Source organism: Micromesistius poutassou (assembly GCF_964030765.1).
Source record: "Micromesistius poutassou genome assembly, contig: SCAFFOLD_3860, whole genome shotgun sequence".
Taxonomy (NCBI): Eukaryota; Metazoa; Chordata; class Actinopteri; order Gadiformes; family Gadidae; genus Micromesistius; species Micromesistius poutassou.
The window spans coordinates 1-27,821 of record NW_028178671.1 but is presented as its reverse complement, the minus strand read 5'-3'; the positions used below and the strand labels follow the sequence as shown (position 1 = coordinate 27,821).

At 46.6% G+C, this 27,821-nt stretch overlaps 4 protein-coding genes and 1 pseudogene across 6 annotated transcripts; 3 read left to right on the top strand and 2 right to left on the bottom strand.

The window, feature by feature from the left end:
• Positions 1-2,334: 2,334 nt before the first annotated feature.
• LOC311373495 (monocarboxylate transporter 7-like) lies at positions 2,335-7,287 on the top strand (annotated as a pseudogene). Its single transcript has 5 exons — positions 2,335-2,595; positions 2,976-3,119; positions 4,185-4,313; positions 4,680-5,630; positions 6,073-7,287. The product of its transcript is annotated as a monocarboxylate transporter 7-like (transcript).
• Positions 7,288-9,967: 2,680 nt separating this feature from the next.
• LOC311373499 (protein VCF1-like) lies at positions 9,968-12,701 on the top strand. Of its 2 annotated transcripts, none has more exons than XM_084490257.1 (3): positions 9,968-10,600; positions 10,792-10,912; positions 11,318-12,701. In XM_084490257.1, the coding sequence occupies exons 1-3, from the start codon at positions 10,584-10,586 to the stop codon at positions 11,594-11,596; spliced, it is 417 nt and encodes a 138-aa protein (XP_084346383.1). In that variant the 5' UTR covers positions 9,968-10,583; the 3' UTR covers positions 11,597-12,701. The 2 variants fall into 2 exon arrangements, with proteins under 2 accessions (XP_084346383.1, XP_084346382.1); XM_084490256.1 differs by having other exon boundaries at positions 11,315-12,701.
• Positions 12,702-12,807: 106 nt separating this feature from the next.
• LOC311373498 (AP-4 complex accessory subunit Tepsin-like) lies at positions 12,808-19,064 on the bottom strand. Its single transcript, XM_084490255.1, has 13 exons — positions 18,981-19,064; positions 18,576-18,648; positions 18,025-18,116; positions 17,747-17,840; positions 17,401-17,468; positions 17,172-17,253; positions 16,834-16,905; positions 16,347-16,544; positions 15,912-16,098; positions 15,146-15,259; positions 14,899-14,977; positions 14,671-14,805; positions 12,808-14,573 (listed from the first exon to the last, which is right to left on the bottom strand). Exons 1-13 carry the CDS (start codon positions 19,017-19,019, stop codon positions 13,917-13,919), a joined length of 1,890 nt encoding a protein of 629 aa, XP_084346381.1. The 5' UTR covers positions 19,020-19,064; the 3' UTR covers positions 12,808-13,916.
• On the top strand, positions 16,641-20,072 carry LOC311373500 (NADH dehydrogenase [ubiquinone] 1 alpha subcomplex assembly factor 8-like). The gene is made up of 7 exons (XM_084490258.1): positions 16,641-16,753; positions 17,429-17,557; positions 17,767-17,864; positions 18,044-18,176; positions 19,163-19,564; positions 19,746-19,856; positions 19,935-20,072. Exons 5-7 carry the CDS (start codon positions 19,484-19,486, stop codon positions 19,953-19,955), a joined length of 213 nt encoding a protein of 70 aa, XP_084346384.1. The 5' UTR covers positions 16,641-16,753; positions 17,429-17,557; positions 17,767-17,864; positions 18,044-18,176; positions 19,163-19,483; the 3' UTR covers positions 19,956-20,072.
• Positions 20,073-20,204: 132 nt separating this feature from the next.
• On the bottom strand, positions 20,205-26,231 carry LOC311373496 (uncharacterized protein; the record flags this gene model as incomplete). Its single annotated transcript, XM_084490254.1, has 6 exons — positions 20,205-22,607; positions 22,856-22,996; positions 23,523-23,543; positions 24,442-24,528; positions 24,747-25,229; positions 26,061-26,231. Coding segments are annotated over 6 exons (2,108 nt in total), but the record flags the coding sequence as incomplete, so codon positions are not given.
• Positions 26,232-27,821: the final 1,590 nt, after the last annotated feature.

Below are 27,821 nucleotides of genomic sequence, written 5' to 3'. Positions count from 1 at the left end.
AAACGTCAGGTTATTTAATATCAATGGATATTCTTATTAAATACCAGGGCAGATTAGAGTCACCACCCATTGGGAAATCTTCTCTAAAACCCTTGTAGATGAATGTTTGGTCCAGAACAATGGTCAGGACCAAAGTCAATGATCTGTTGGGTGTTGGTGTACTTTAGTCTCCACCTTGTTTTGTTGTTTGTTGTTATAGCTATATGATCTGGTTCTTTGATCATTGTATGATCGTAGTTTGTTCGTCCGTCCTTTCAACTTTATGTTCGAAAAAGTTATATATATATATAAAACCTTAATTACTACCAGAGCCCGTCTACGGAGAGCCTTGGCACTCTCTATTGAGCCCCATTGTATCGAACTTGGTAGCAGTTCCATTAGAATTCCACTGGGGGTGATCGAATGAGTGCAGATTGAATGGGGGTCTATGGGGCTAGACGGCTAAATGTATCTCTTTCACTCTGTCGTTGAAATATCGCAGATTGTATTTTAGATTTTGCAAGTTCAATATAGATTATAGTTCAAAAGTCGAATGAATGAGTACTTCTGTCCTTTCAACTTCACGTGGATTTGCAGCAAAACTTCTGCGACAGCGCGACCAGGCGATGTGTCTTTTGGTGTGAACGCAGTTCCTGGTCGCCAAAGTTTTGTCACGCAACAATTCATAATCTGTCGCTGTACAGTTATGTCAGGCAAATTTTGTTGCGCAACATCTTTTGCCCGCCAACGGTGCTTTATGCCAATTCATTCTCATCAACCATGGCCGAGATAACCACCATTGCATGTCTTTACCTGTTGTGGAAGAGGGAGAGACGTCGCAATGCCCGTCGTTTATGGGTTCATAATATCATCCGGAGGTGCACACAGCTTTGTGCTGTGATAATATATATATTGTATATATTATATTATATTATATTGATATTTATATATTATATATAGAGCTTCGGGAGTTGCAAATGGCAGGGTTAGGGTGCGGTTGGCCCGGCTGGTTGAATGCTGATTGGCTGTTTTACGTTACTTCACCCAGGGAGTGAACGCTGATTGGCTGTCTCATGCGAATGCCGCGACAAAGTTGAAATATTTTGCCGCGCCATTGGCAAGTACTACAGCAATCAGAATGAGAAAATGTATTTTTATAGATTTTTGGTGAATATTTCAAACTAACTTCATCCTTATTCGCTTCAATGCAAAATATCAACAACTAATGACCTGTAGTAAGTAAAAGCCCACCATTGGCAACTACTACATCAGAATGAGAAAATTTATTTTTTATAGATTTTTGGTGAATATTTCAAACTATTAATTTCATCCTTATTCGCTTCAATGCAAAATACCAACAAATAATGACCCGTAGTAAGTAAAAGCCAACCATTGGCATGCACTACAGCAATCAGAATGAGGAAATGTATTTTTATTGATTTTTGGTGAATATTTCAAACTATGCCACCAGTCTCTGCAGTGTAATTTGTAGACGGTCCCTAAAACAGATAGCAGCCGGAACGTAGATGAACGGCTGCTGGTAATCTCTTTTCAACAGAAATCCGCAGGCATGGATTTTAATCATGCCACTGACCAAGGTAGGGATTCGAGATTGAGAATATTAACAAACTTAAAGAATAACCATTCGTTTGGGAAAAGGGGTAAATTAGGCTACGTTAACAGTACCATCTAACTAGACAGGCAATAGTTTTGCAAATACCGGTACATAAACTATAATGTCCTTCCCTCCGTGTCTGCATCTGGTTAGTATACTTTGGGATAAAAGCCAAGCTGACATGTAAAGAGACTTGCACTGAAGTTGGACTTCTTGTCGTCCACTGTGTTGCTGTCGCCTCGGTCAACTAAGCTTTAAGTGACGATAACTCCGGAACTAAAAATTGAATAAATGTTTATTTTACCGTAAGTATTGCAACATAGGGGCAGTTCAAATTTAAAAGCCCCCCTCTGATCACTATCCAAAAAGGTGGTTAATCACTGTGCTACAGCGTTCTGTTTGGTTGACAAAATGTTTTTTTAGAATCAGGTTGCACCGGGACACAAAACTGAAAACGCTTAGCCCTATCCGAGGTGACTCTAGATTCTTGTAATAATTACATGTGCAGGTAATAGCCTTCACGAAAACTGTTTATAGGGTGCACAATCTGGATGAAATCGCCTCTTTAAAAACAAACCGTTTCTAATTTCCCTTTTAAGAAGTTGTGAACTGTTAACATTAGCCATGAATATAACTTATCCAAGGCTTGTTTGTTTGTTTGCTTTCTCTGACGAGTTCAAAAATCAACCCATTCAGTGACCCACACACCACCTCTGTTCTAACCAACATCAACCTTTATGCTCTCTTCAGCCCAGCCTCTGCCATGGCTGTGCCTTGGCTCAGAGGATGCCGTCTTTTCAGCCCCAATGAGTACCAGGAGATCCCAGACGGCGGCTGGGGCTGGCTGGTGGCCGTGGCCTTCTTCGTGGTGGAGATTTTCACCTACGGCACCATCAAGTGCTTCGGCATCTTCCTCGAGGACCTGGTGAAGGAGTTTGGGGAGAGCAACAGCAAGGTCTCCTGGATCCTCTCCATCTGTGTCTTCGTCATGACCTTCATGGGTGAGTGTAAAGATGTCAGGGGTCATCAGTGAACACCGTTGGTCAGAGAGTGGCTTTAAGAAAGAAAAGTATGGCTGGTTAACTTGTGAAAGTGACAAACATTTTTCCTGCTAATGAAACGATAGAAACACACTGCAGTGAACCATACTCAAAGGCCACTGTAACTCAAAGACAAGATATTCAATGCAATCCCACTTAATACATTTTCTTGGCCAGGGAAATAACTGACAGTGTTTACCTGTTTACATTTAGGCTACACTCAGTCGTTTGGCAGACTCTTTAGGTGCGAATGAGAGCAATCCAAGCTAATGCGTTACATAACCCTTGGCCTCTCTACTGTATGTAGTAAGCAAACCTGACCCCCTTCAACTCGTCCACAGCCCCCCTCTCGTCTGTGCTGAGCAACCGCTTCGGCTTCCAGCCTGTTGTTATGCTGGGAGGGATCCTCATCTCCCTGGGAACCATCACCAGCGCCTTCACCTCTTCCATCTTTCACATGTACATCACTATGGGAATGGTTGCAGGTATGGCTCCGCAAAAAGTTGAGGACCCCTGCACTAGAACCCAGCTAGTGCAGGGGTTCCTCTCCTCATTATACATTTCCTCGAAAGGGTTGTCACCGGTTGTCATATTTTTGAATTCCCTCATTTTCCCCTGAGACGGGAGAGATCCGTATCTACCTCTTACACGTCCTGCGTTAAATGACACAAAATGACGATTTTTGCGTCATTTAAAGCAGGAAGTGTTAGGGGGGGGGGGACGCAGTCGTTTAGTCACAATATCATGCGGCGCACACAGCTTTTGACCGTGTTGATATTCTAGAACACTTCGGGAGCTCCGGTGGGAGACCTGGAGCTCTATATCTAAATGATATAATATAATATATAGACATCTATAATATATAATATCACGGCCAAAAGCTGTGTGTGCCTCCAGTCCAGATGATAGTATGATTAAATGACTGCGTCGGGTTCTCCAACGGCTCTGGTCCTTCATCATCAATCTGAAGTCACGGTTCAATCTGGGCTTCAGAGAGTCAAAGCCAACGTTTCTTCCCCAAATCCCTTCTCCACCATGACGACACATTACCCCGTGCAGGACTCTGGCCGAGATAACCCCCACTACGAGTCTTTACTTGTTGTGGAAGGACCAGAGACGTCCGAGAACCTAACGCAGTCTTTAATTCATAATATCATCCAGAGGCGCACACAGCTTTTTGCCGTGATATTATATATTATATTATATTATATTATATAGATACGTATATATTATATTATTTAGATATAGAGCTCCGGGAGTTCGCAAACAGCAACAATCATTTCTCCTCCTGCTGCATTCACTACTGCAGGGAGTGAACGCTGATTGGCTGTTATGTTACGTCCCTCAGGAAGTGAACGCTGATTGGCATTGTGGGAGTTGTCGTCTTCAATCCAAAAAGTCACTGTCTGCCTTTTCACGGTCAAGAAGACACCAAATTAGAAATTTGTGTTACTATTCGACTTCATATATGACCCAATTTCAATACAGATTCATGTCTCCACCGGTGAAATTCCCCTTTAAGTCTTTGTCCTTGTCCCTGGTCCCTGCAGGTCTGGGCTACTGTCTGACCTTCCTGCCCACGGTGACTATCTTATCCCAGTACTTTGACCGCCGACGCTCCCTGGTCACGGCCCTGGCTTCCACCGGGGAGTCCTTCGCCATGTTCGCCCTGGCCCCCGGTGAGTGCACTGAGGCGACCCTGAGGAGGAGGAGGACATGAAGTGTACAATACACAGCACGTCTACATGTGGTGTATTGTAAACGACTCGTTGTGAATGTCATCACAATGGGGAAAGGAGTTGATTGCGTTTTCCTGCATCTTTTGTTTTTTCCGGGGGGGAAAAAGTACATGATTATTTTTCTCTCTGGCATCTCTCTTTTCTGTCTCTAGGACAGTCTGTATCTAGAAGTCTATCTCCCCTTTCTCTCATCATTGTTATTATTATTATTATTATTATGCTTTATAATTATCCAACAGTTCCTGTGTTTGATTTAGTTAAAGGGCCGCTTTAATAAAGCATGTCCTCTCCTCTCTCTCCTGTCAGCCTTCGCTGCGTTGCGGGATCGCATTGGCTGGCGCCACACCATGGTGGTGATCGGTGCGCTGCAGGGCAGCATCGTCGTGTGCGGGGCTCTGCTCCGGCCCATCGTGATCCGGCCCGCCGAGCAAGAAGAGACGGCGGCCCTGAGCCAAGACGAGTCTCCCGCCACAAAGCAGAACTCCTCCCCAGTGGCGGCGGCGACAACGACAAAGGTCCAGAGCGACGGGAACGCGAAGCTGACCCACGGAGACTCGCTCAACTCCGAGGACTCTGGTGTGTCGTCGGAGGAGACGCCGGAGGGCCGGCTGCTGAAGGACACGTGCGAGAACGAGACGACGGAGGTCGGAGAGAGCGGCACGCGGCGAGCAGCCGTGCGAGCCAGCGACGACGACCCGGAGAAACCAAGGACAGACAAAGAAGTGAAGCAGGAGGACACGGCGGAGCTGGCGGTCGTCGCCCAACCAAAGACGAAGCTCCTCGACTTCTCCATCCTGCGCGAGGGCAGCTTCATCTGCTACTCCCTCTTCGGGCTGTTCGCCACGCTGGGCTTCTTTGCGCCGCCCCTCTACATCATCGACCTGAGCGTGAGTCGCGGCGTTAAGCGCGAGCACGCCTCCTACATGCTGTCCGTCATGGCGGTGGCCGAGGTGGCGGGCCGCCTCTCCGTCGGATGGCTGCTGTCCCGCCTGTGGGTCCGGAGGCAGAAGCTCATGGTGCTGCTGGGCTGCGTGGTCGGCATGACGCTGGTGCTGCTGGCCTTCACGCTGGTGAGGGAGTTCTACGGCCTGGCGGTCTGCTGCGCCGGATTCGGCTTCTTCATGGGCTGCATATCGTGCACCCACATCCCCATGTTGGCCGAGGACGACGTGGTGGGCATCCAGAGGATGACGTCGGCGGCCGGCGTCTACGTCTTCATCCAGAGCTTTGCCGGGCTGGCCGGCCCGCCGCTGGGAGGTAGGGCCGACGGGGATGTCCTTATTTGGTCGGACGGATTTCACATGTGTACATTCGGCCGAATGCCAGAAGACAATTAAGTGATAGAAAAAAATGTTTAGTACTGCTATTGGTCTTTCACTACATTTTACTATTCAACTCTTCAGCAGAAGCTTTTATCAAGATCGTCTTATTGCAGTGTATTGAGATGCAGATTATTCGGTAGCAGGTAGGGTGTATTGGGAGGCCTACAGGTAGGCTGTGGACAGCGGAGGGATTGTTCAGCTTTCAGCTGGGTTAGTAGGCCGTCATAGCAGACCATATTATCTAGGGGGCCGAACATGTGTAGTTGAACTCCCAGCCAAGATCTATCCCATCTGTAAATCACCATAAACGGCTTTGGATCAAAGCATCTGCTAAAGGAAATAATATTATTGTTTATTAATCACGTAACCCCTCTTAGGTTTCTTCGTGGATAAGACGCAGAACTACGGCTCTGCATTCTACTCGTGTACCGCCGGCATGGGACTGGGCGCCCTCTTTCTGGGCCTGGTGCGCCCTGCCAAGAGGTGGTCCCCCTGCAGGAGGCGAGAACGAAGCTCACCCGGCCAGACGAGAGGACGTTCCGGAGCTTAGGACGGAAGCTTCAGACGAAGGAGGGGACACTTGGAGAGAACATGACCAGCGAGAAGGAGCTGAGAGAAATGGTCAAACAGAGGCTGGTTGTGATTGAGATGAGAAACCACAACCACAACAACAACAGCAGTGTAAAAGCAAGGTTCTCTCCATTTCTGTTTTCAGATTCACTCTCCTCAATAAAAGCGCAGAATATTAAGATTTATTTATTTAAAAAATCGACCAACAACAATTAATAAAAGACAAAAATATACATGCCATTGACACTGTGTCTTATGAAAGATGTATTGGGAGATCTTTTATATGTTTGATGTAAAACTCCACAATGTTGGACATTGCTGTTGGAAAAGTAATACTGCAAGCCAAAATTGTTTGAGTTAGGTGGATGATGGCTGCTATATGGCTGGGACATTAATTATCCACAAACACATGCCAATAGTGTTAAAAGGACAATACTGTGTACTGTATACTGTGTGTGTGGGTGATTAAACCATTGTAGCCATCTCTAAGGACTTCACCAAACAAGCTGTTACCTGTATCTAATTTGTCAAAATGACATCCTTGTACTGATTCTGCAGAAGACCAATCAGCACATGCCCCTGCCGTGGATGAAAACAATGACATAACAGAATTTTATATTGGTAACCAGTGTTTGAGAGAAGCCAGGAGAGACCGATGGTTTGATCATTTGTCCGGTCAGGGATCAAAAGTGGCTGGGTTCTGTTATAGTGAACCTAAATCTGTTGGGGCAGTAATCTGATGTTCTTTGCAATTCACTGACAATCAATTACTTAGCACTGAAGGAACACGCTGTAAGATTAACCAACTGTCTAAAAATCAGGATGGGAAAATGAATTGTCACATAAGCAGTCATGACATGTAGCAAACTGTAGTACAATACACTTACACTACACAATTCACACACTAAAGTAATGAAGAACTTTGAAATAAACCTTTTTTATATAAAAATGTTTTTAATGTATCATTTCTTTGTAATGTTTCACATGTATAGTCTCATTTATCACATCCAAATGAATAAAAGTGTATTTTTTTAATACATTTCTCTTATTTCTTTGTCAAATCAATGCCTTTCAATAAACCAATTTATATTCTGTAGAATTAAATATTAATAATTAAATATTCTGTAGATTAAATAAATATAGTTGGTTGGAACAGGCGTAGTGGACCATGGCAGTCTATAAGAGTCTGTTAAAAGACGAGACCCTGTACTTGCAAGTTTCATTTCCTTATAAACTGCACAAACTGGAACGAATCTTGTGAGTTTGGAAGGATTGGTTGGGTTGGGGCTATGGCAGCAGGGTGCAGTTAGAGCAGCAGAGCTTGTTTAGCAGCTTTCCCCTTCTTTCCAGCGAAGCAATGCCTGATAAAAATAGATTTCTCAATCAAAAATCAAAATCCAAACGGGTTTATGGGTGAAATATGACTATCCTTCTGACATGTGAAATACAAATAATAATAATATATTATATAAAACTAATAAAATAGACACAATCTCATCGGCTACGCTTGCATTAAGCATAGAAGGTTCCATGTAATTACCCTGCGGGTCAAAGTTGAGGTAAATCAGCTCTTGCAACTGAAGGGACCAACATCTATACCCATGGGGATGGACTTCTTGGACAAATGACATCAAAGCATGCTACAGGATCATGGTCTTTTAATCAAATCAAATTAAATCCAAATTAAGTCCAATTAATCAGAATTCCCCTCCGAGCATCTGGACATTACTATGGGATTTGACGAATTCATCTCATCTCATCATATCTCTATCCTCCTATGGTACCTGTTATTTGTCTGTAAGGTGTTGAAGCTGACTGTAGCCTGCCCAGGCCGATGCTACGGGGGTTTATGGTCTGGCAACAGAACTCTTCCAGGAGGCAGGAGCCCTGCATGACACAACTCTTCCACTGGCAGTGCTGTAGTTCAAACATGTTGCCAGTCTCATGGGTTATTGTCTGACAAACAAACAAACAGAGAAACAAATAAGTGTGCAGTTATTAAAACATCCATCCATACATCTTGTACCGATAGAATAACCATGTTAAACATATTATGGATTGAAATAGGCCTCCTTTAAATTGACTGCATTTATATTGTGTTTTTTCTTTTAACTTAAGGCCACTCAGTTTACAATGAGTGCATCAAATAACCTGTTAATAGAAACGAAAAAAATTATATAAAAAAAAAAAAATAATATATATATATATATATATATATAACATTCTATTAAAAAAAGTATTTTTTTTTTTTTGGACCTGGAAAAAAGATGCACACGCAGGTCAAAAAAAAAAAGATGCTCGCAGGTCAAATTTTTATTATTATTATTTTTTATTTATAATTTTTTTATATGTATAATATATATATTTTATATAATTTTTTTTTATATACATTTTTTTTAACTCCTTTTTTTTTGGCGTCCTCCTTGGTCTGTTGTTGTTCTGGGATGCACTAGCTTTATTTGCACTCAAATAAAGCATCCTTGTCGGAGGCCTTCTGTACCTGTGAGGTAGAATGGAGGGGGTCCGATTTTTCTGTTTCTCATTCACTCCCGTCTCTCACTCAAACATACGCGCACAGCACACACAGCTCCAAGTTGTCTCTATACTATATTTCTGCTCCTTTCTCCCGTCATAAGAACATTACTGTAAAACATAAACATAAGTATTCATTTTTAGTGTTTCTCATGTCACAGAAACCACAGTGAATCCTGTGTTTCTGTGCCCCGCTGTGGTGTCGACAGCACAGAGCTCCGGTACCGTTACAGGACAGCGGTGGTTTCTTTCAGCTTGTATTGTAGGCCTATTCCAATTTTAGCGAAAACAAACATAACATTAGCTTGAAAGAAAAAACTGTTTAAGGATGCTTATCTTTACGTGAATTTTGGGATGACTCGTCTGCCAATGACTTCAAGTTGGTTGTGTTTTAACCGGTGATTGTTGCGCCAAACTGTTTACAAAGGGACACTTGCTTGCGACGCAGCGAGCGCCTGCTAGTTTCCCTGCCGGGCGGGACGATCAGTACTTCCCCACATAAAGAGCTTGGTTCTGATTGGATCGCTTCCCAAATCGTCCCGCTTACATTTTCGTCTCGTTTTTATTCGTTAGCGTGTCAAAAGATTTCGTCGTAGTTTTTGTCATCCTAAATTGATTTTTATTTAGTTATCGTCTCGTTTTCGTCAGACTGTAGACCCCCGACCCCCCACCCCCAATGTTTTCTCAATGGATCTCCACGAATCACCAATCACCAACGAATGGCCAATTTTGTAAAAAATTAAGAATTTCGCCGAAAGGTGACTAGTTTGCATGCCTGACACACACACACACACACACACACACACACACACACACACACACACACACACACACACACACACACACACACACACACACACACACACACACACAACCCAAGCTATTATATATTACTATTATTTAAACAGCAAGGCTTTTGGGGAAATTCTTCCATGTTGCCTAACACCGTACGTTTCTGACTGCCGCATTCTCTGAATGCTCTGACTGTTTCTTCGAACAATATATAAAGATAACAATGACTGAGCTACCCTACTATTAGTGCAGTTTTGGTGTAAATGTGCATATTGTTGACATGCCGACTAGTTCCGCATTGGATGTGACGTCAGGTTACGCAGCGTCGTGTAAACAGCAGCAGCTGCGCAGCCGACGGTAACCAGAAGCTATTCTAGTCAGCGGCGTTAACTTAGGAAAAAGTGAGCTGCCGTCATACTTCTACGATCCGTGGCCGCCGTTAAGTTGACAAACTCACCGAGTGGTCCAGGCTGTTGCGGGCGTTCATTTAGTCATTGGTGGAGATAGTTTCCAATGCATATAGATTGAGTCGAGAGACGAAGGGCGATACGAAAGCGGAAGGTTGATGTACTAGGATTGGTCCCGTTGTGGCTTTCAAGTTAGCCATGTTAGCTTGATAGCTTGTCACCGTTCCTGTCATGACTGGAGTTTTTTCGAGATATCGTTGCATAACCAGGGAGACGCTACGTTTCGGAGTCCCCATCGTCCCTTGCTAATGTCATTGCTTCGGAGGACACGCTGTCTTTAGATTTAGATTGGTCAGTTCGTGGGGATATCTTTATTTTGGTGACAGGACTTCTTCGGTTAGGCTGGACCCGAACCCTACTAGCCGAGTGTAGCCATAGCGAGCTGAGATGGTTATGGTGCCGAGCTGTAGTTAATGTCACATCTGTGTTGGACGATCTACGGAGTGGTTATATCGTCATCTGGCCCAGCCCTGGTACTGTCTTCTGTTACCCCGAGATATCCCTAGTCCGTCGAGACTCGCCTAAAAATGTTGACCGAAAACAGGTAATGTAACCATGAACGCTGAGCCGTATGTTCTGCGTTTTGCTTCAATACCATCAGACATTTTTCGACGTGGCTTCATCAATAGTCAATATCAATTGTTGATAAGATGAGGAGCACGTCTGATAATTCGATGCGATGTTGGTATTTTTCTCTCGGTTCATTGTCTTTTTGTTGCTGTTTGAAACGCACAGGAAGCGTCGCCGTGGTTCTGACAGCGAGGAGGGCCAACAGCTGAACCCCCACGCCAAGAGGTCAGGAGGGGGACATGACCTGATAGTGTCGGACCTGGGGAGAGACGTCTGGGATTCAGAGGTGAGCCCAGAGAATGGTTCAGGGCCCATCTTGGGTTAATTGAATCAATGCAGTCCATTGACGTCTTTTTACTCTGTGCCTCATTTATACATCAGACTTTTGATCCATTGCCCCTTTTACTCTAAATCCTCAATTTATGTTGAGGTGAGCTGATGAAGTAGTTGAAATTGTAGTGTGGCTTGGCTGCCATTGATGGACATGCAAATGGTTGTCCCTCAACTGCTTCAACTCAGATATCCATATATAGAAACATGGATGAATATCTGACATTTTTAAGCACCGTTTTGAGGTCAAATGTCTACATGAAATGCTGCAGTGCCACTATCTAAACTAGCAGTCCTATCTGTCCCGGGTGCCACCCTCCCGATGTCACGTGTTTGCCTTCCTCTTGGTTGTCCGCAGCAGTCGTCCAGCAGCGACAGCAGCGGCGGGGTCAGTAGTCCGGAGAGGGGTACCCTAGCCAGCACCAGTCTATGCACACACGGCCAGAGCTCTCTCAGCCCCCAACCCGAGGATTCTGCCAGCGCCTCACTGCAGGGTTTCCATGGCAACGGCAGCAGCAGCAGCAGTAGCAGCAGCAGCACCGGCGGTGGTGGTGTCGTCTCCTACCACCACATCAACAGACTACTGAGGGAGGCTCACTTCAGCAGCATGCAGATCAGAGCTCTGCCGGGCTCCACGTGACGGCGGTGACTTCCCGCCCTCTGACCCGCGCTCTCCCCACCTTACTGTTCCTGGCCCATCAGAACCGGACCCGGCTGGTCCCGCCTTGCAACCAGCAAACATAGGGCAAGCAGAGAGAGAGTGTGTGTTTGTGTGTGTGGTGTGGATGGATGGTGGGCACGGGGGGTGTGGGGGGAGACCATAAGAAATACCTGCCTTTTCCATAGCCCATCCACTGTAGTTCTGTGTGTGGTGTCAGTATGTATGTACTGTATGTATGTATGTACTTCAGGCACTTTAGGAAGAGGGCAACATTCTCTTTTACATGCAAGTGTTGTTGTCGTGCAAACATTTCATTGGTGCTAATTGACAGAAAAGATGATGACGATGAGAGGTGTGTGTGATCAAAGTGCTACACAAAGCGAAACACTTTATCCAGTCTTTCTTCTTGTTTACTCAAGACGCGAGTCGTCCAGTGTTTTCCATGTGCAGCAAGTTTACAAGGTCCATGCATCCGACTCACCTCCTCACACCGACTGGTAACGGAAGGCCAACTTAAACACTCAAAATTAGCTTTTGCTATTCGTAAGGAAAAAACCCCATTGAGTTCTGAACTCTTTGTGTGTGTATTTGTGTATAGATAACCAAAGTGATTAAAAGTAATATTAAGCGTTGACTCTTAAGCGTGTGGTTGGGTGTGGCTTGAGGGTAACGGATAAGATTGGTCGCCACTGAGACGCCGCTTCACATAAGACCCTGGCTATTTATAGGCTCCTCAGAGTGAATTCCTGTAGGTGAGACACTGCCAGGGAGATGCACAAGAGAACATGGTGCTCCAAAAACAAATCTTCAGTTCTGTTTTTTTTTTTTCTTTCTGCACATATATGTACGTAAAAGGTTAAAATAAACAAAGCAGTTGATGGAAAGTTTGTTTGTTTTACCTACTGCTTCATGGCCTGTGTGGTATGACCAAGACACTGTGTTCATTAAGTTAAATCAGGATTTATGTCTGTTCATTTTTATGCTTTGTTCTTTTTTCCATATTGAAATGCTCAATCAAATGAATTCAAATTTTGAAAGTTTGACCCAATAAAAGCCAAGTGTGTGGCTGAGTACATAGAATCTGTCTCTTATTACGGTCTTGTGCTTATTGATGGTATATACTTGTGTTACTTTCATACATTGCATTTCATTTTTTTTTTAAATACATAATGCCACTTCGCCTGTCTACCTGTACAGTTGTAAAGATAAGATAAATATGCTAACCATGATGAGGCTGGTGTGAACTGAAGGATGTGTTATTGTACTTTAATAGCAGTCACACTATTCGTACCTTTTGTTATTTCAAGAAGAATCTCGGATGCATTCTGCAATTCATATGCAATTAATCCAAACAGTGTCTAAATAGGCAAGGAATCCTATATAGCTTTCCATTCTTGTTGACAAAGCTAGTGTTATAATTTGATCTAAGCCTATCCTTTTCCAGATCGATATATATATTTTTAGCACACACTTATCTACTTTTTTAATCTTATTTCCCACCTGTTATCAAGCACTGATATGCTTCAACATGATGGTATAAATAGCATAGAAATCAAACCTCACTGATACGAGTTACTTTTTCGTACCTACAAAAAAACAAAACGGAAGACACTTCATATCGTAGAATTTGTGATAAAAATTAATGCTGCGCAAAATGTGAATCAAGAATGACTCCCCTGCACTGAAGAGATCTAGCTTCCTTTAACAAAATCCTGAGGCATAACCTCGGTCACCTGTTTAACTTCTAAAACACTGCACAGAGTTCAAACCCACAACTCCCTGCATTGCAGGGCCCCAGAGGCTCCTCCACTGTGTGGATGACTTGCTAATGTTAAGGGTGATGGACCAAATAGTGCATGGTCTTAAGGAGTATCTTCAACTCTGGACAGCAAGAGAAAGGCCAGAGCATGACCTAACCAGCACACACTCATATCCATCCAGAGCAGAGTCTGGTTCATACCTTAGTAGTATGAACAAGTATATACTCCAAGGAGATGCACCCATACCAGATTTGCATAATGATGCAGTTCCAAGTCCTCAAGTGTTTGCATTAGTAGTAAATCAGATTTGTTACTTTAAATAAGCATTGTAGAGTTCAAACGTTAATTTAAGGGGAGGTTGACCCGATTCTTATAGCTTTACTCAATGGGTCATGAATTCATGAGCAGAAAATGACTTCAGTTATGGCTTTTAACATCAGATTCTTGCATTGGAAATGCAAAAACACCTAGCGTAGTGTCAGACCTTTATCTGTTCATACTGAATTGACATAACTTAACCATCCAGTCTGTGACCTTCGTCAACAGTTAAGGAAGGAAAAAGCTGATACTGTTTGGCTGCTTTGGGACGCAACGTTGCTGGTTTTACTAAAACAGGAACCTCCAGAGTTTGGTATAGTGTGATATGTGGTTGGACTTCCTCCAACATGGCTGAGACTGGATGCATGCGTCAGGTCTGTTTCGGGTGAGAAGGCGGAGGCGCCCCCCCTCACCACCAGCTCCATGCCTCTGAACAGAGACAGCCTTCCCACGCGCGACGGCTCCGAATCGGAAAGGGATTCCCAGCCGCCAGGACGTTGGCTGCTTTCGTCGACCGAGTTCACCTTTGCCTCGCTAGTCCTGGCAGCCTCTGCCTGGCTGTCACCCGACTCCTCGGAGGGACTCAGAGGAATCTCTCCGTGGTCGTGGACCGAGGAACCGTTCTGGTCCTCTTCTCGACCGGAAGGGGGCGGCCGGCCGGTGACCTCCATGGAGGGCTTTGTGGACATGAGGGGGGTCTCCTGGTAGCTGTGGAGGCTGGAGAGACCGGCCGAGAGACTTGACGGGGGAGGTGGAGGAGCCACTGGGTAGGTAGATTTAAAGGGCAGGTCATCTGAGGCCAGGTGGTCGCTGGCTGCCACTTCCGGTCTGGGGACACGCCCAGTCCCGCCCAGCATGGCTTCGAGCTGGCGCAATATCTGGCAAAGAAAGTACGCAGAGAAGGCTTAGAACAGTCTGAAGGTGCTTTAACCGGCTTGTTCTGTATGTGGTAGCGCGTGGACACGACTTAGCTACCTTGGTGGCTTTGTTAGTCAACGATCCCTGAGGACCCTCGCTCAGTTTGCCGAGCCTGTGACGCGTAGCTCCAAAGATTTGCTCCAGAGAAAGGAGGTCAGAGGTGAGGAGGCAGGCCACCGCACACAGCGCCCTCTGGTGGCCAGGAGAAGCAACACAAATGTTACGGCTGCACTGCAAGTCAAGGGCACAAAAATAAATCTCACACAGAGCTTAGGTTCATGTTACCATTTGGACAGTTTGTGAGTGTTCCTGGAGTTGCCTTGCGAGCAGCTCCACCACAACCTCGCAGTTTAGTGTTGCGCACCTGCAGACAACAAGAACCACAATATGGAAGTAAGACAACGTGCATGTACAATGTTTCATGTGCAACCAATGAAAACCAGTAAAACCACCTAAAAAGTAAGGAATATACACAAAAACAGGAGTCAGGCAGAACTAACATGGTGGAATTCAAATTTTCTAATGCACCTACTCTTTGATAAAGTACTGGCTCTCCTCTCTGGTCAGGAAGACCCTGGAGCCTTCGGTCAGCCTGCTGATCAGCGCCATCTCCTGGCCACAGTCCCCTAGCTGCATGGCCTCCACCCTGGGGGAACAAGTGTTGCTACATAAGGGAAGTGTTGCTACATATGCCGCTTTTCCACCGACAGTACCAGCTCAACTTGCCACGACTTAGCGAGGCACGACTTGGTTTGGTTCCAGGCACGTCGCGTTTCCATCTAAAAAAGAACCTCTTCAACGTGGGCGGGTCGTAGAAAAGAACCTCTTCAACGTGGGCGGGTCGTCATTAGGTTTTAATCCCGGGAGACGGGATTCCCAGGAAATCTGATCGAGACTATTTCCTGATTCCCAGGAAAGGTTATGACGGGAAATGGGAAAATAAAATAAAAAGCGCAATGGCGTTACACACAGGGCGAAACGCTGATCCGTGTCCCCCTAAGGAGCGGGTCCGTGGACTCCAGCCACAACTTAACTTTGAGTGATTATTCCCGTTTGCAGCCGCTGGCCAATCAGTTGCCAGCAACCTGTTTACGTCATACAAAAGTACCTGCTCAGCTCACTTGGAACCTCGACGGAGGTGCTACTAAAAAAAAGCTACTACATTTTTTTGGCAATGGAAACGCAAAAAAAGGCGGGCCAAGTCGAGGCGAGTTGAGCTGGTACTGTCGGTGGAAAAGGGGCAATAGAGGAAACCACACACACCATAAACCAGGCAGGAGGAAAACACAGCAGCCCACCTGTCTGAGAGGTCCCCGCTCTCTCTACTGCCCCCTGATTGGCTGCCGGTCCCCCCTGACTTGCTGCTCCTGCCCAATGAGGCCTGGCTATTGGCTGCGATGCCCTGAGAGGAGTTGTGCGAGGAGCCGTTGCTGCTGTCCATTTCCTCCCAGCCACCACCCACCTGGCCTGGGCATCTCTGGGTGCCTACAAGGGTCAAAAGAAAGAGGAAGGAAGCAGAGAATGACTTTTCACTCAATTTCGTAATTTACTAGGAGTGTGGCAATCCTTGCTGTTTTAATGTATGTGTTATGAGCGTTGTATCTCCATTTTATGTTCATGTTATCTTTATGTTTGAAATTATTTTACAATTAATGTCATTCTCTGTATTGTCTCACAGGGAATTTCTACATGCGTCAATGTAAAGTACTTCCTGCAGTACGACCATAGCTGACCTTTGTTTCCACGTGGAGGTAGGTCGTAGGCACACGCCGGCACCGCCACCTCTATGGGCGTCGGGGGCGCCGCCACGGCACGGTAGTGGTTGTCGTGGAGACGGATGCCCTGCTGCTCATGCGGCGGGAGGACGGCGCTCGCCACCACCCCGGCCGCATGCTGGAGCTTATCCAGCAGGCTGCTGCTGCTGCTGGAGGCTGGGGGTGGGGGGTGGGGGTATGCAGTTAACGGTTATCACTCATCTCAAACCAACTCCTTTATCTATCCAGACCGTTCAGAGAGTAAGGCCTACACGAAAACTGAAGAGTCACCCAAGGGTGGGTGGGGAGATGTGCTTCACCCAATAGCATGGGTGAAGCAGCACCATGGCTACTTCCTACGCATCATGTTGCCGACCTCTGACGTTGTAAGTATTTGCCAGATTTAGCCAAGCTTATGATCACCGAATGTGATTACTTTTGAGGGCAGACACGGAAGGCCACTCACCTGCCCCCTGCTTCCCTGGGCTACATCCAAACCCCTGCATGGCTGTCCTGTGGGTCGCTTCAGATCCCATTCCTGATTCCACACACAGAGCACAATTTGCATCTTAGAAAGTAACAGTAGTAGACGGTCAAGAGGTCCTGTTTGCAGTCTCTTTATGTTTGCCGTCTCTCTCCCTCTATACGGGCAAACACCACACTCATATAATTGTATCTCTATTTTAATAAATTCACAAACCATCTAACCATCTATCTATTTGACCACCTTCAAATTATAGAATGACTAGAATAGAACCCTATGAGCCAGAAAGTCCAGTCCAACGGTCGGTAAATATCACTCACCTGTCGTTTGAGCAGCTATGCAGCCGACTGAGCCCGGGGTCTTTTCCAGGATTGTGTCAGTGAAAAGCAATCTGCCCACTTCCTGTGAAAACACAGCATTTACTTTAGTATATATTTAACTTTACAGGTGTTTGCGTGTGCGTGGATGCGTGTGTGCGTGCGTGTATTTAAATCAGTAATGTGCAACACGAGTGTGTGTTAAGGAAAACAACCACAATCTATAGCCAACCTGCGCTGTATTCCTGACTTTCTGGTAGAGGGCAGTCCCGTGGATGGGGTCAGCCGGACCGCTGTATGCTGAGGACATAAAGGAGACGAAACACCAGAATACTGTTAACATTCAGAAGATAGCACTACTCTTTCCTTTCACTATCCCTCATGGCATGGTTGGTATTTCTCCTTTACTAGTAAGACAATGTACTACTAAGTAATACTACTATCTTACTATACATTACCTACTATCTTACTATATTTATTTGTTCATTGTAATATGTTAAAGAATTTCTCATAGTTGGCACCTATAGATTGACACTGAAAAGTGGGACGAGTAGGTGGAGAGAGACAGTTCCTCTAACCTGAGGCCTGTTGGATGAAGGTGGAGTTTCTTCTGAGCTCAGTGAGGAAGTGATGCGAGCCATGGGCACAGAGATGGACGAAGATCTTCAACACCTGCCACAAACAGACGCGGCAGCGGTTAGTCCGAGCACACACAAACCCTATATCCCCATATCATGCTATTTATCAATATTGTGTCATATTCCCCGTCATTTTCGTGAATGTTTCCAAAACGCCCATCCTATAGCCTTAACTTTAACTATAACTTTATAATCTCACAAACTGTTAGTGATTTCACCTTAATTTTGACATGACAGGAGTCGACCCGCAGTCGGTCTAGAAGGTACTCCAACAAAAACTGACCAGATCCTGCAGACTCATGGGAGATTTCTACAGTCATGGGACGGTTAAGGAGACAACGAGTGACAGACAGCAGCAAATTAACCTCCGGTAATGTTATTGGACTACTGGAAAAAGAGAGCAAACTGTTGGCTTGCAGTATCAGAAGAATGACACCATCTAAATATATTTTGGGGTGATAACTCATCTTATCTAATGAAATAATATGCATTTATTGATTTTGCATTTGTTGAGGGTATCCTTATTTTAACTGCCATCACAGCTAAATGTTCCATGGTACCGCCTTATGTTCTGGTCATAATAAGACACTGTAGCATTATATGGTCCTGTGGGCTGTTTCAACTTTATCAGCTGAAACGTCCAACTGATACAGCTGTGAAAAACAACAACATGGGACTCAAGTGTGTCAATAGAGGCCAGTTATGTGTGTTTCATACATAGACGGTCAAACATACTATGACTTTGACCATATAAACTGGAAAAGGATACTTCCTATTTCCTGAAATAGGTAGCCTGGGCAGGGGTTTTCATCATCTGCTGTGGCCTTCATCAGGGTGGGCATCTTGAAGAGAGCGACATAGGGGTACACAGTTCGAGTTATTTTTTTTCTAGGGAGAAAAGTGTCAACACAGACATATCGGATGGTAGGATTGTTACGCCAGAGCTAGCTAGAGCTGATAGACCCACGGGGACCCATTGTATGTTACACACTGTTAAAAACCAAACAAGTTGTCATGCCAAAGTTACCAATAGTGTTGTATGCTTGCTAAGCTAGCTGCTAGCTTGGTTAGCTAGACACTGCTGGCCAGAACACCGCCAAGCGACAGCGGTTTCTCGTTTGTCAAAGCATACGATTAAATTAAAGAGACAACAGTATAGTAACATAGCACCTACTTTGGGAACAAATGCAACGCGTTCCATAAATGTTGCCATGATGTTGCAATCTAGAAAGCAGGAGGCCACTCATCTTCCTCATCGCTCTGGGTTAGGGAGGCGGGCTCAAAGTTGACAGCTTGCAAATCACACGGTAGTTAAACCTAATACTATTGGCTCTCGCCTTTTTGGTCATTTTTTAGTCACCATCGAATCAACGTGAGGATAACGGACGTCCCCTCTTGATTGAAGGAAAAACTGGCGAATCGTGACTCTCTCGATGACGCGCTGCTGACGATCACACAGGGTCAACAACATGGCGTTGCCCATTACAGATATGACATGTTCTACTCATGGATTAAGTAAGAACTCTTGTAGGAGATTAAATTGCATGTCGAACAATAATTATTCTTAATCGAACATGTTTTAGTGTTTGTCATGTTCAACTCGACATTGTTGATCCAGTCGGTGATTGTCCACAAGTAGCACAAATTGCTGCCTCCAAGAGCCAGTGAACCACTAAGATGTCTGGGACCAATGTGTGGACCCGAAGCCGTGAAAAATTAAGACGTTTCCCCGAGATATTGGTTCAATGTCCGGCAGAGGTAGGAACCGAGCGATGTAGGACGCACACTTGCTGACCTTTGTCAAGGTGCTACATTGTCCTTAATGCATTGTATTTTGTATTTGTTTCCAAGTCATACTTTTCTTGGTGTGACTTGAAGTATAAAGTGTTGCAAAGTCCTGCAAAGAATGATCAGTGACTCATCTTTCTGTGTCATTCAGGCATCGGCTTATGGAAAATGTGTCACAGCTACAACCGTAGGTAAACAGGAGCTGCAGAAGGATCTCTGTGTGAAGGAATTCCAGGCGCTCAAGACATGCTTCCTAAATGCGGTGAGTACGATGCAAAGCCAAATACACTGTAATAATGTGATATTGATCATGTCATAAATAGACCATGTTCTTTTACAGGCCAAGAAAGCAGCGAAATAGCACGCTTTCGGGACATTTTTCACGCACTGGATCAGCATACCATATAAAATGCCTGAAAGTGACTGTATGATGATTTGTAATGTAATGGATATTAAAATAAAGATAACATGTTGAGGATGATTGTTTCATATTATAGAGTGTATATATCGGGAAATCATAATTTCGATACGAAATCATGTATCTAAACATAAATTGTAAAACAAAACAATCTAATTTGACTTGAATTTTATTACCAGCGAATACAAAATGTTGAAAAATAGTACTTCAGAAACATGTTCATTGAAACAGCATTAGGACAAAGCAGAGAGTTCCCTCCAGAAAATATATGAAATATTACCTTTAACTGTATTAGCGACAGTCCTGTCTAAAGGGATGGAGACAGTTGCCAGTTCCCAAAATCAAAAGGCACTGAAGGAAACGTTTGAGAAATGTTATAATTTGCAAACTTAAACAATTCGGTTTACAAGAAAAAGTGCTGCAATAGTCCGAGGCATCGTTGTTTTTGTTTATCTGCTCAAAATCCTAAATGTTAATCCACTTCAACACAGACATTACTGAACACAAATGACAGCCTGTGTAGGAATAATAAATAGATTTCTAATGAACAAATGCTCAGTTCTAAACATTTGAGAATTGCAGTATTTACATTTCAAACATAAAAACACAAAATAAAACACAAAAGATCTGATTTGACAAACACAAAAGCCTTCACAAAAAGCCCAAACAATAAGTGAATCCTTGGATAGTTATGCTCTTAAAAACCCTCTGAGGGATTTACTTTGCATAGATGTACAGTTTCTCCTATACAAAATGTTGACTCAAGTACAAAATAAGTTATTATATACATAAAAATAGGAATTTTATAAAGACTTTGGAACTAGGACTAGCGGGATATACATTATCAAAGCAAAGAATGTGGATTGAATATAATTTCTTTCTTTACAGTATATTGTATAAGCTCAATTGCAAATCAATAAGCTCTTAGGGATCTTTGGTAGCCATAAAGACTAAACAAGTATGACCTATTGATAGCGTGTTCTGGTCTGTGTGTCTGTTGAATCAACATTGTACCCTGAACATGGAAGGAAATGCTTTTCGGCAGTCACTTTAAACGTACACCCATATCTTTGTGTTATACGTTATGTACCTGTGAGGGGGGGTCGCACATATAGGGCACGAGCTATGGTGCTTGGTTCCTCTCCGTCTGAGAATCTGTACAGTTCCCTGCTGGTCTATGAGTCTCTTTTATAAGGCTTGAACAACCATCTCCATAGAGACTACTCTTAGGAGTTGGGGGGGGGGGGGGGGGGGATCAGAACCAACAAGGTAATCATCTATTGAGTCTCTGAAGGCAGTGATGACAGTCACCGGCGCATCTTCCAGTACCTGGAATGTGTTCAGCATGTGGTTCACAACGCCGAGACCTGCCCACGCCACCTTGTGCCGTTCATATTTCTTTCTCTGGCTCGGCTGCCTGTTTGATCCCCCTACTGTGCACCATGGCCCCGCCCAGTAACTGTCCCTCCAGCGCGGCGTGCAGGTCCGCCCCGCCCAGCTCCAGCAGGGGCTCCAGCCCGGGCATCCCCCCGGGCCGCAGGGGGTCCACAGCCCGACGCCTCCTCCTCAGGTCCGTGTCTTTCTCCTTGGAAAGAGCGGCGGCGACGAGGGCCTGGTCTTCCCTCTCCTCCAGCCTCACTTTGAGGTCTCGCCCTCCTTTCTTGAGCGGCTCGTCGATCTCGTTCTCCTCAGACTCCTGCACCGCCTTGGCTCGCTCCAGCTGGGCCTGCCTCGCCTGCTGCTTCTGCTTCTCCTCTTCCTCTTCCAGCGCACGAGCGTTTATCTCGCTGTCCATCTTCTGCAACTCCTGCTGCAGGCTCTCCTCCTCCCTCCGCGCCTGCTCTATCTGATCCTGCTCTTTTCTCATCTTCTCTCGTCTTTCCTTCTGCTCTCTCTCGGCCAACTCTCTGGCGGCCTTCTCCTTGGCCAGCTTCTCTTTCTCCTTCTCGAACCGCTCGAGCTCCTCTCTGGCCAGCCGCTCCCTCTTCTCCCTCTCCAAGCGCTCCTTTTCCACCCGTGCCTGCACCTCCTTCTCTATCCTCCCCTTCTCTGCCTCCAGCCTCTCCACCCTGTCCTTCTCCAACTCTTTCACCATCGGCTCCTCCTTTGGCAGGGCGACCCCATCGTTCTTGGCCGCGGGCCCGGCGTCCCCCCGTCTCCCTTGTCCCAGTGGCACGCCCCTGGCGCCCAGCTCCCGCTCCTCATGGCCGGCTGGTGCTACCACCGCCGCCGCTGCCGCCGCTGCAGCTGCTGCAGCTGCTGCTAACCCCGGCCCCCCGGCTGCGATGGCCTCCTCCCCGGCCTTGTTGACCCCAGGAACCACAGCGGCTTTAACGGGCGGCTGGAGCTTGGCATTCTTATCCCCAGCCTGTGCTTGGTTCTGGGGAACAACGTGCAGCTCAGACCCTGCCGCGGCTGCTGCTGCTGCTGCTGCTGCTGCTCCTGCCTGTGGTGCTCCATCAGCAGCTCCAGTTTCCCCGGGCTGCTTGAGGTCCGAAGCCAGAGCCGAGTCCTTTGGCTTGGCTGCTGCCGCCTCCGTGTCCCCTTGGGCGTTTTCCTGGACGCTTTTGTCACCATCTCCATCGGCCGCGACGCCTTTTACAAGAAGAAGAACAAGTCTTTTTAAAAATATTATACAACGCTTTATATAATACAACACACGAGCATCCCTGCACTCTTTCTCTCGGCTTCATGTCATTTTATTTGACATTGTGTGTGTGTGTGTGTGTGTGTGTGTGTGTGTGTGTGTGTGTGTGTGTGTGTGTGTGTGTGTGTGTGTGTGTGTGTGTGTGTGTGTGTGTGTGTGTGTGTGTGTGTGTGTGTGTGTGTGTGTGTGTGTTCACCTGCGGGCAGTATCTGATGGATCTCCTTGTGTTGCTCCTCTATGACGGCCAGCAGCTTGGCCTGCTGGTCAAGCAGCCGTTTCTGGGTCTCCTGCTGCTCCTTGATGACCTGCAGCAGCACAGCGTGGTCGTTCTGGCCCTCTGCGTGGTGGACGCGGTCAGAGACATGAACACATTAAAAGCAGCTCAGAAAGGACCGGACCTGTTAGAAATGTTACACAGCCGTGATGAAGGGGCTAGTGGTGCTCCAGACGGATCTAGCCATTTTGATCCCATACGAATGCAGCCAGCGGCCAGCTTCCAAGTTTAACTAATAAGGTTAAATTAATTAAGTTGAAATGGTTAATTAACCATTAATTAAAATGGTTAATTATGTGTGTTTTCCATCTCTGATTCAAGCCCACACAAGGACACAGACCTAAATTAGAGTTTTGATAACATAACATACCTTGTGTCATGTCAGACCCGGACAAACAGACGATTATTGACACAAACTACACCGGACTAGGTTAGCGTGGATGAACAGTGGTGTGGAAGGCCACTTTCTAGATCATCTATGTGCGCGTGAAGCGCATACTTGCGGAAAGAAACTAAACGTGACATGAAAGACAGACAGACAGACAGACAAGGTTTAGGCAAAGCGGCAGGGAGAGGTCAAAGTTCATACCTGCGACCAGCTTTTTTATCACTGTGAGGAAGCCCAGCAGAGAGAAAGACAGAGAAAAAGGGAGCAATGGTGGAAGAAAAAAGATTCATAAATACAAAAGGAGGAGAGTGAAACTAAAGAACATTTACAAAGCATCCGTTCCTGACCAGACCAATTTGAAAGTTGGGGTCAATAACAATCGTTTAAATAATGTGAGGCGGGTCTAATACGATGACTGTTGAAAGGACCGCCCTATGGGAGCTCCGTTAAAAGGCATCTTCATTTAACAACCAAGATGGTCGCTGCTGTGACACACTGTTCATTGCTCTAATTGGTTGTTGGCCTATCCAATAGGGTCCGGAGGCTTTTTCGCCAGCTGGAAATCTAATACAAACAGAGTTTCCAGACTAATCTGCATTTGCGAATTGGTCTGGCGCGGCTAATCTGTTCCTGATACTTATTCGTCTTTAAAATGGAAAAGAGTTGATGGATTCAGCCAGAGCAGTAGAGAATGCAGTTTGTGATAAAACAAAAAACTGAGGAAAGAGCGATACAGAGATCAGTCACAAAATAATAGCATCTAGAAACATTATTAACCCTTATAAAAGCTGCATAAGTAGTGTGCATCCACGCTTGAAGACATAGTTTCAATTCAACACTTGATTTGGTATTTAGGTAACTTTAACTGATGAGGAGGTTCGGACGATGAATTAAGATCTGTTTGTAAAGCGGCATGCTACATCCAAACACTTTTACTACTAGTATAATAATACTACACTACTAAAAGTAGAACACTAGCTAGTAGAACATTTCCAGAGAGGGGGTGATTTCTAGATGCACTCAAGGAGGACTTTACACTGCTATTTACGGTCCATCGCATCTATAGACGCTCCATAACTAACTAACCAACCCCACCCACCAACACAGGACCCTCTCTTACCCTCCATCTTGTCCTCTCCTCCGTTGCCGTCGGCTGCTGGAGGGGCGTTCACGGCGGGCGGGTGCTCGGCTCCGTCCACGGGTGGAGCTGAAGGAGTAGATGAAAACACCACGGCGGGTCAAACCTCCAAGAGGTACGAATAATACTGCTGTACGTGCACTAGTGACTAGACTATCATCAGGTATCATCACTGTGTTGGATCACTGTCTGCTCTGCTGTGGAGGGATACGTCAGGGGATAAGGATTCGGATACATTCCCGTGCACCTTGCAAAAAAAAAAAAAAAAAAAAAGAAGCCCCACTCACGTTTCACCATGGCGTCGGGAGCTTTCCCCGCCTCGTCCGATTCCTTCTCCGGCGCATTCCCTGCCACGGCGTCCTTCCCGGGAGCCGCGTTGTCTCCCTCCTTCAGCTCCGCCCCCTTCCCAGCTTCCTTCCCCGCCTCCAGCACCTCGTCGGACGGGACCTCGGCCCCGCCCATGTCCTTCACCTCCTTCTTCAGCACGGCGACGGCGGGGTTCTGTTTCTCCTCCGTCAGCGTCTCCGCTCCCCCACCTTGCTCCTTATTGGCCGCCTCCGCCATCGCCGCCGCCGCCGCCTGGCCCGGCGCCCCCTCCTTCGGGGACTCCTCCCCTCCACCTCCTTCTCCTGCTCCTCCAGCAGGAGGAGCGACCGGCAGCTTGTGGTTCTCCTCAAACTCGGCTTTGTTCTTCCTGTTGTCCACCTGCACCTCGTCGTGGGGGATGGGCGGCTCGTGCCGGTGGGCGTCGCCCTCTGGCACAGCCACACCTGTGGGGGGGGGGGGGGCGGGGCGGGGGAGGGGTAAAAGATTGACTGATCCAGGCATCGACCTGCCCACTACCTGCTCCAGAATTAAATCTCCGTTTTACTCGGTTTGGATAAAAGAGCCTGCTCAGTAGTAAAGACAATATAATTATATTCACAGTCACAGCTGCCGTTACTAGATTTCTGATACATAACGGGCGCAGAGAGAGGAGTGAGTGCCCCACACACACACACACAGGAAGTGACGTCACACCACCGCGAGACTGGAACCCGCAAAACCTCGGCACTTCTGAGGATTCTCTGCGGTCACCTGCGCCGGGCGGCGGCGCCGCTGCTAATAAGGTCTTAACTTCCAATCTCACGGGTCATTAAAGGAGCCATAAAGAGCGTTTAATTGAACCTAACCATGTGTGCAGAGACGGCCCGCTGGAAGCCACAGAGACAGAGGCTCTGAGCGGCTCTGTGGGGGAAAATCAGGCTGAAAAACGTTAATTCGATTATATTCCGCCGGAATTCGAGCCGAGGCGTCGCCCGTTTCCCACGTGCGGGGACGTCTTGTACGGCGCACAGTTAACCACGCAACGACTCGGATTGTAGCAAACAAAAAGAAAGCCATTAAGGGTGAGACCGTTGTGTAGGATCCATTACTTTAATCGTAAACCGTACAACGCTTTTGCATGAATAAAGAAAATAGAATAATAGAAGAAAAAAAAGAAAAAAAAGATCAAAATTAACTACTTAAAAATAACCGAATGACACAAAAAAAAAGCCCCCTTTCTGGACGCTGGAGGGCCAAGGACAGGATCCCCGGCGGGGGTCCCGGTGGAGACGTACCCGCTTCGGGGCGGTCCAGCTGCACCTCCTCCTCCTCCTTCCTCTTCCTCTCGGGCAGCTCCACGGGCCCTTTGATCTGTGGCGGGTCGGCCCCCTCCCGCTGCACCCCCGGGGCCGCCTCCCTCGCCACGGCCTGGGGCTCGGCGGGGTTCTGCACCAGGGCGCCGTCTCCTGGAAGAGAGGCAGACGTGGCGCTTATAGCCCTCTGGTGTGGCTGTTGAGGCGGTTTATCAGAGGGCCAGAACGCACCGGACAGCTGGACAGGTTTTCTGCCTTAGTCGGCCGTCATTTACAAAAGGGAGGATTATTGTACCATGTAGTCTCCGTGGTTCTCTAACCATGTAGTGTTAGAGCATTGGTAAGGTTGAGTTTGGTTACTTTTCTATAGATTTTTTTTTAAACACAAAATGTGCTGCACACTGACCCCTGGAATTGTCGGGACTCAATGTGCTTGCATCGTGCCTCGAGTATTTTGAGTCTCCACCAGGTGGCAGCACACCCTTTACACTAAACGTGTGTGACATCAAATAAACGACCAGTGATAAGAGGAACTGAACGGAGACTAAAATAGAGCGAAAGAGATGCAGAGAAACGACTGGAGAAGAGTGAGTGTGTGTGTGTGTGTGTGTGTGTGTGTGTGTGTGTGTGTGTGTGTGTGTGTGTGTGTGTGTGTGTGTGTGTGTGTGTGTGTGTGTGTGTGTGTGTGTGTGCGCCGTTGTCGTGCCACCACAACAACAGGATGCAGGTGTTGAGGTTCGTCACATGTCAGCCACAATGTAAAAGGTGGAGGGAATGGAAGGAGCAAACGGAAACAGAGGACAGGACGGAGGTGAAGAACAAGAGGTGGGGGGGAGAAGGGAAGGTAGAAAACGTAACCCTAACACTATATGTGAGGGGTTTAAAACATTGAAAATGGAACATTTGGTGGGGTGAATAACCCAGGCGCTCTGCCCAGCCTGAGAGACACACGCACGCACACGCACGCACGCACACGCACGCACGCACATGCTCTTCACTCATTCACTCTCTCCAAAGCCCGAACCCCAACAGACCCTCTGAGCCCCTTTCCCAATCCGTCCTTCAGTTTGAGGAGATGTAGCTGGCATTTCATAGAGGTGGGAGGATATGAGGAGGGGGAGGAGGGAGGTGCATATGAAGGCTCCAACTGAATGGGGATCAGGTGGAGACAATAGTGTATGTGTGCGCGCGCATGTGTGTGTATATTTGTGTGCGTATGCATGCCTGTGTATATGCTTGTGTGTATATATGTGCATGCGTGTATTATGTGTATGATTGCGCTCGCTCGTGTGTGTGTGTGTGTGTGTGTGTGTGTGTGTGTGTGTGTGTGTGTGTGTGTGTGTGTGTGTGTGTGTGTGTGTGTGTGTGTGTGTGTGTGTGTGTGTATGCGCATTTGTGTGTGTATGCATGCATGTGTGCGTGCGTGCGTGCGTGCGTGTGTATATGCATGTATGTATGCGTGTGGATGTGTTCCTGTGTGGTTGTAAGCGTGTGCATATGGGGTATGTGTGCGTGTGTATATGTGTGTGTTTATTTGCGTATGTGTGCGTGTGTATACGTGTACGGAAGCGCGTGAATGTGGGTATGCGCGTGTTTATTTGTGCGCACGTGCGCGTGTGCGTGCACAGCATGCGCGCGCGCGCGTCACGAGACGGCGGGCGGGAGGAGTGGAAGATGAGACGAAGGCGCTGGTGTTTGAAGGGCATCACTCCCGCTCCATCAACGTCAGCCACCACCGCCGCC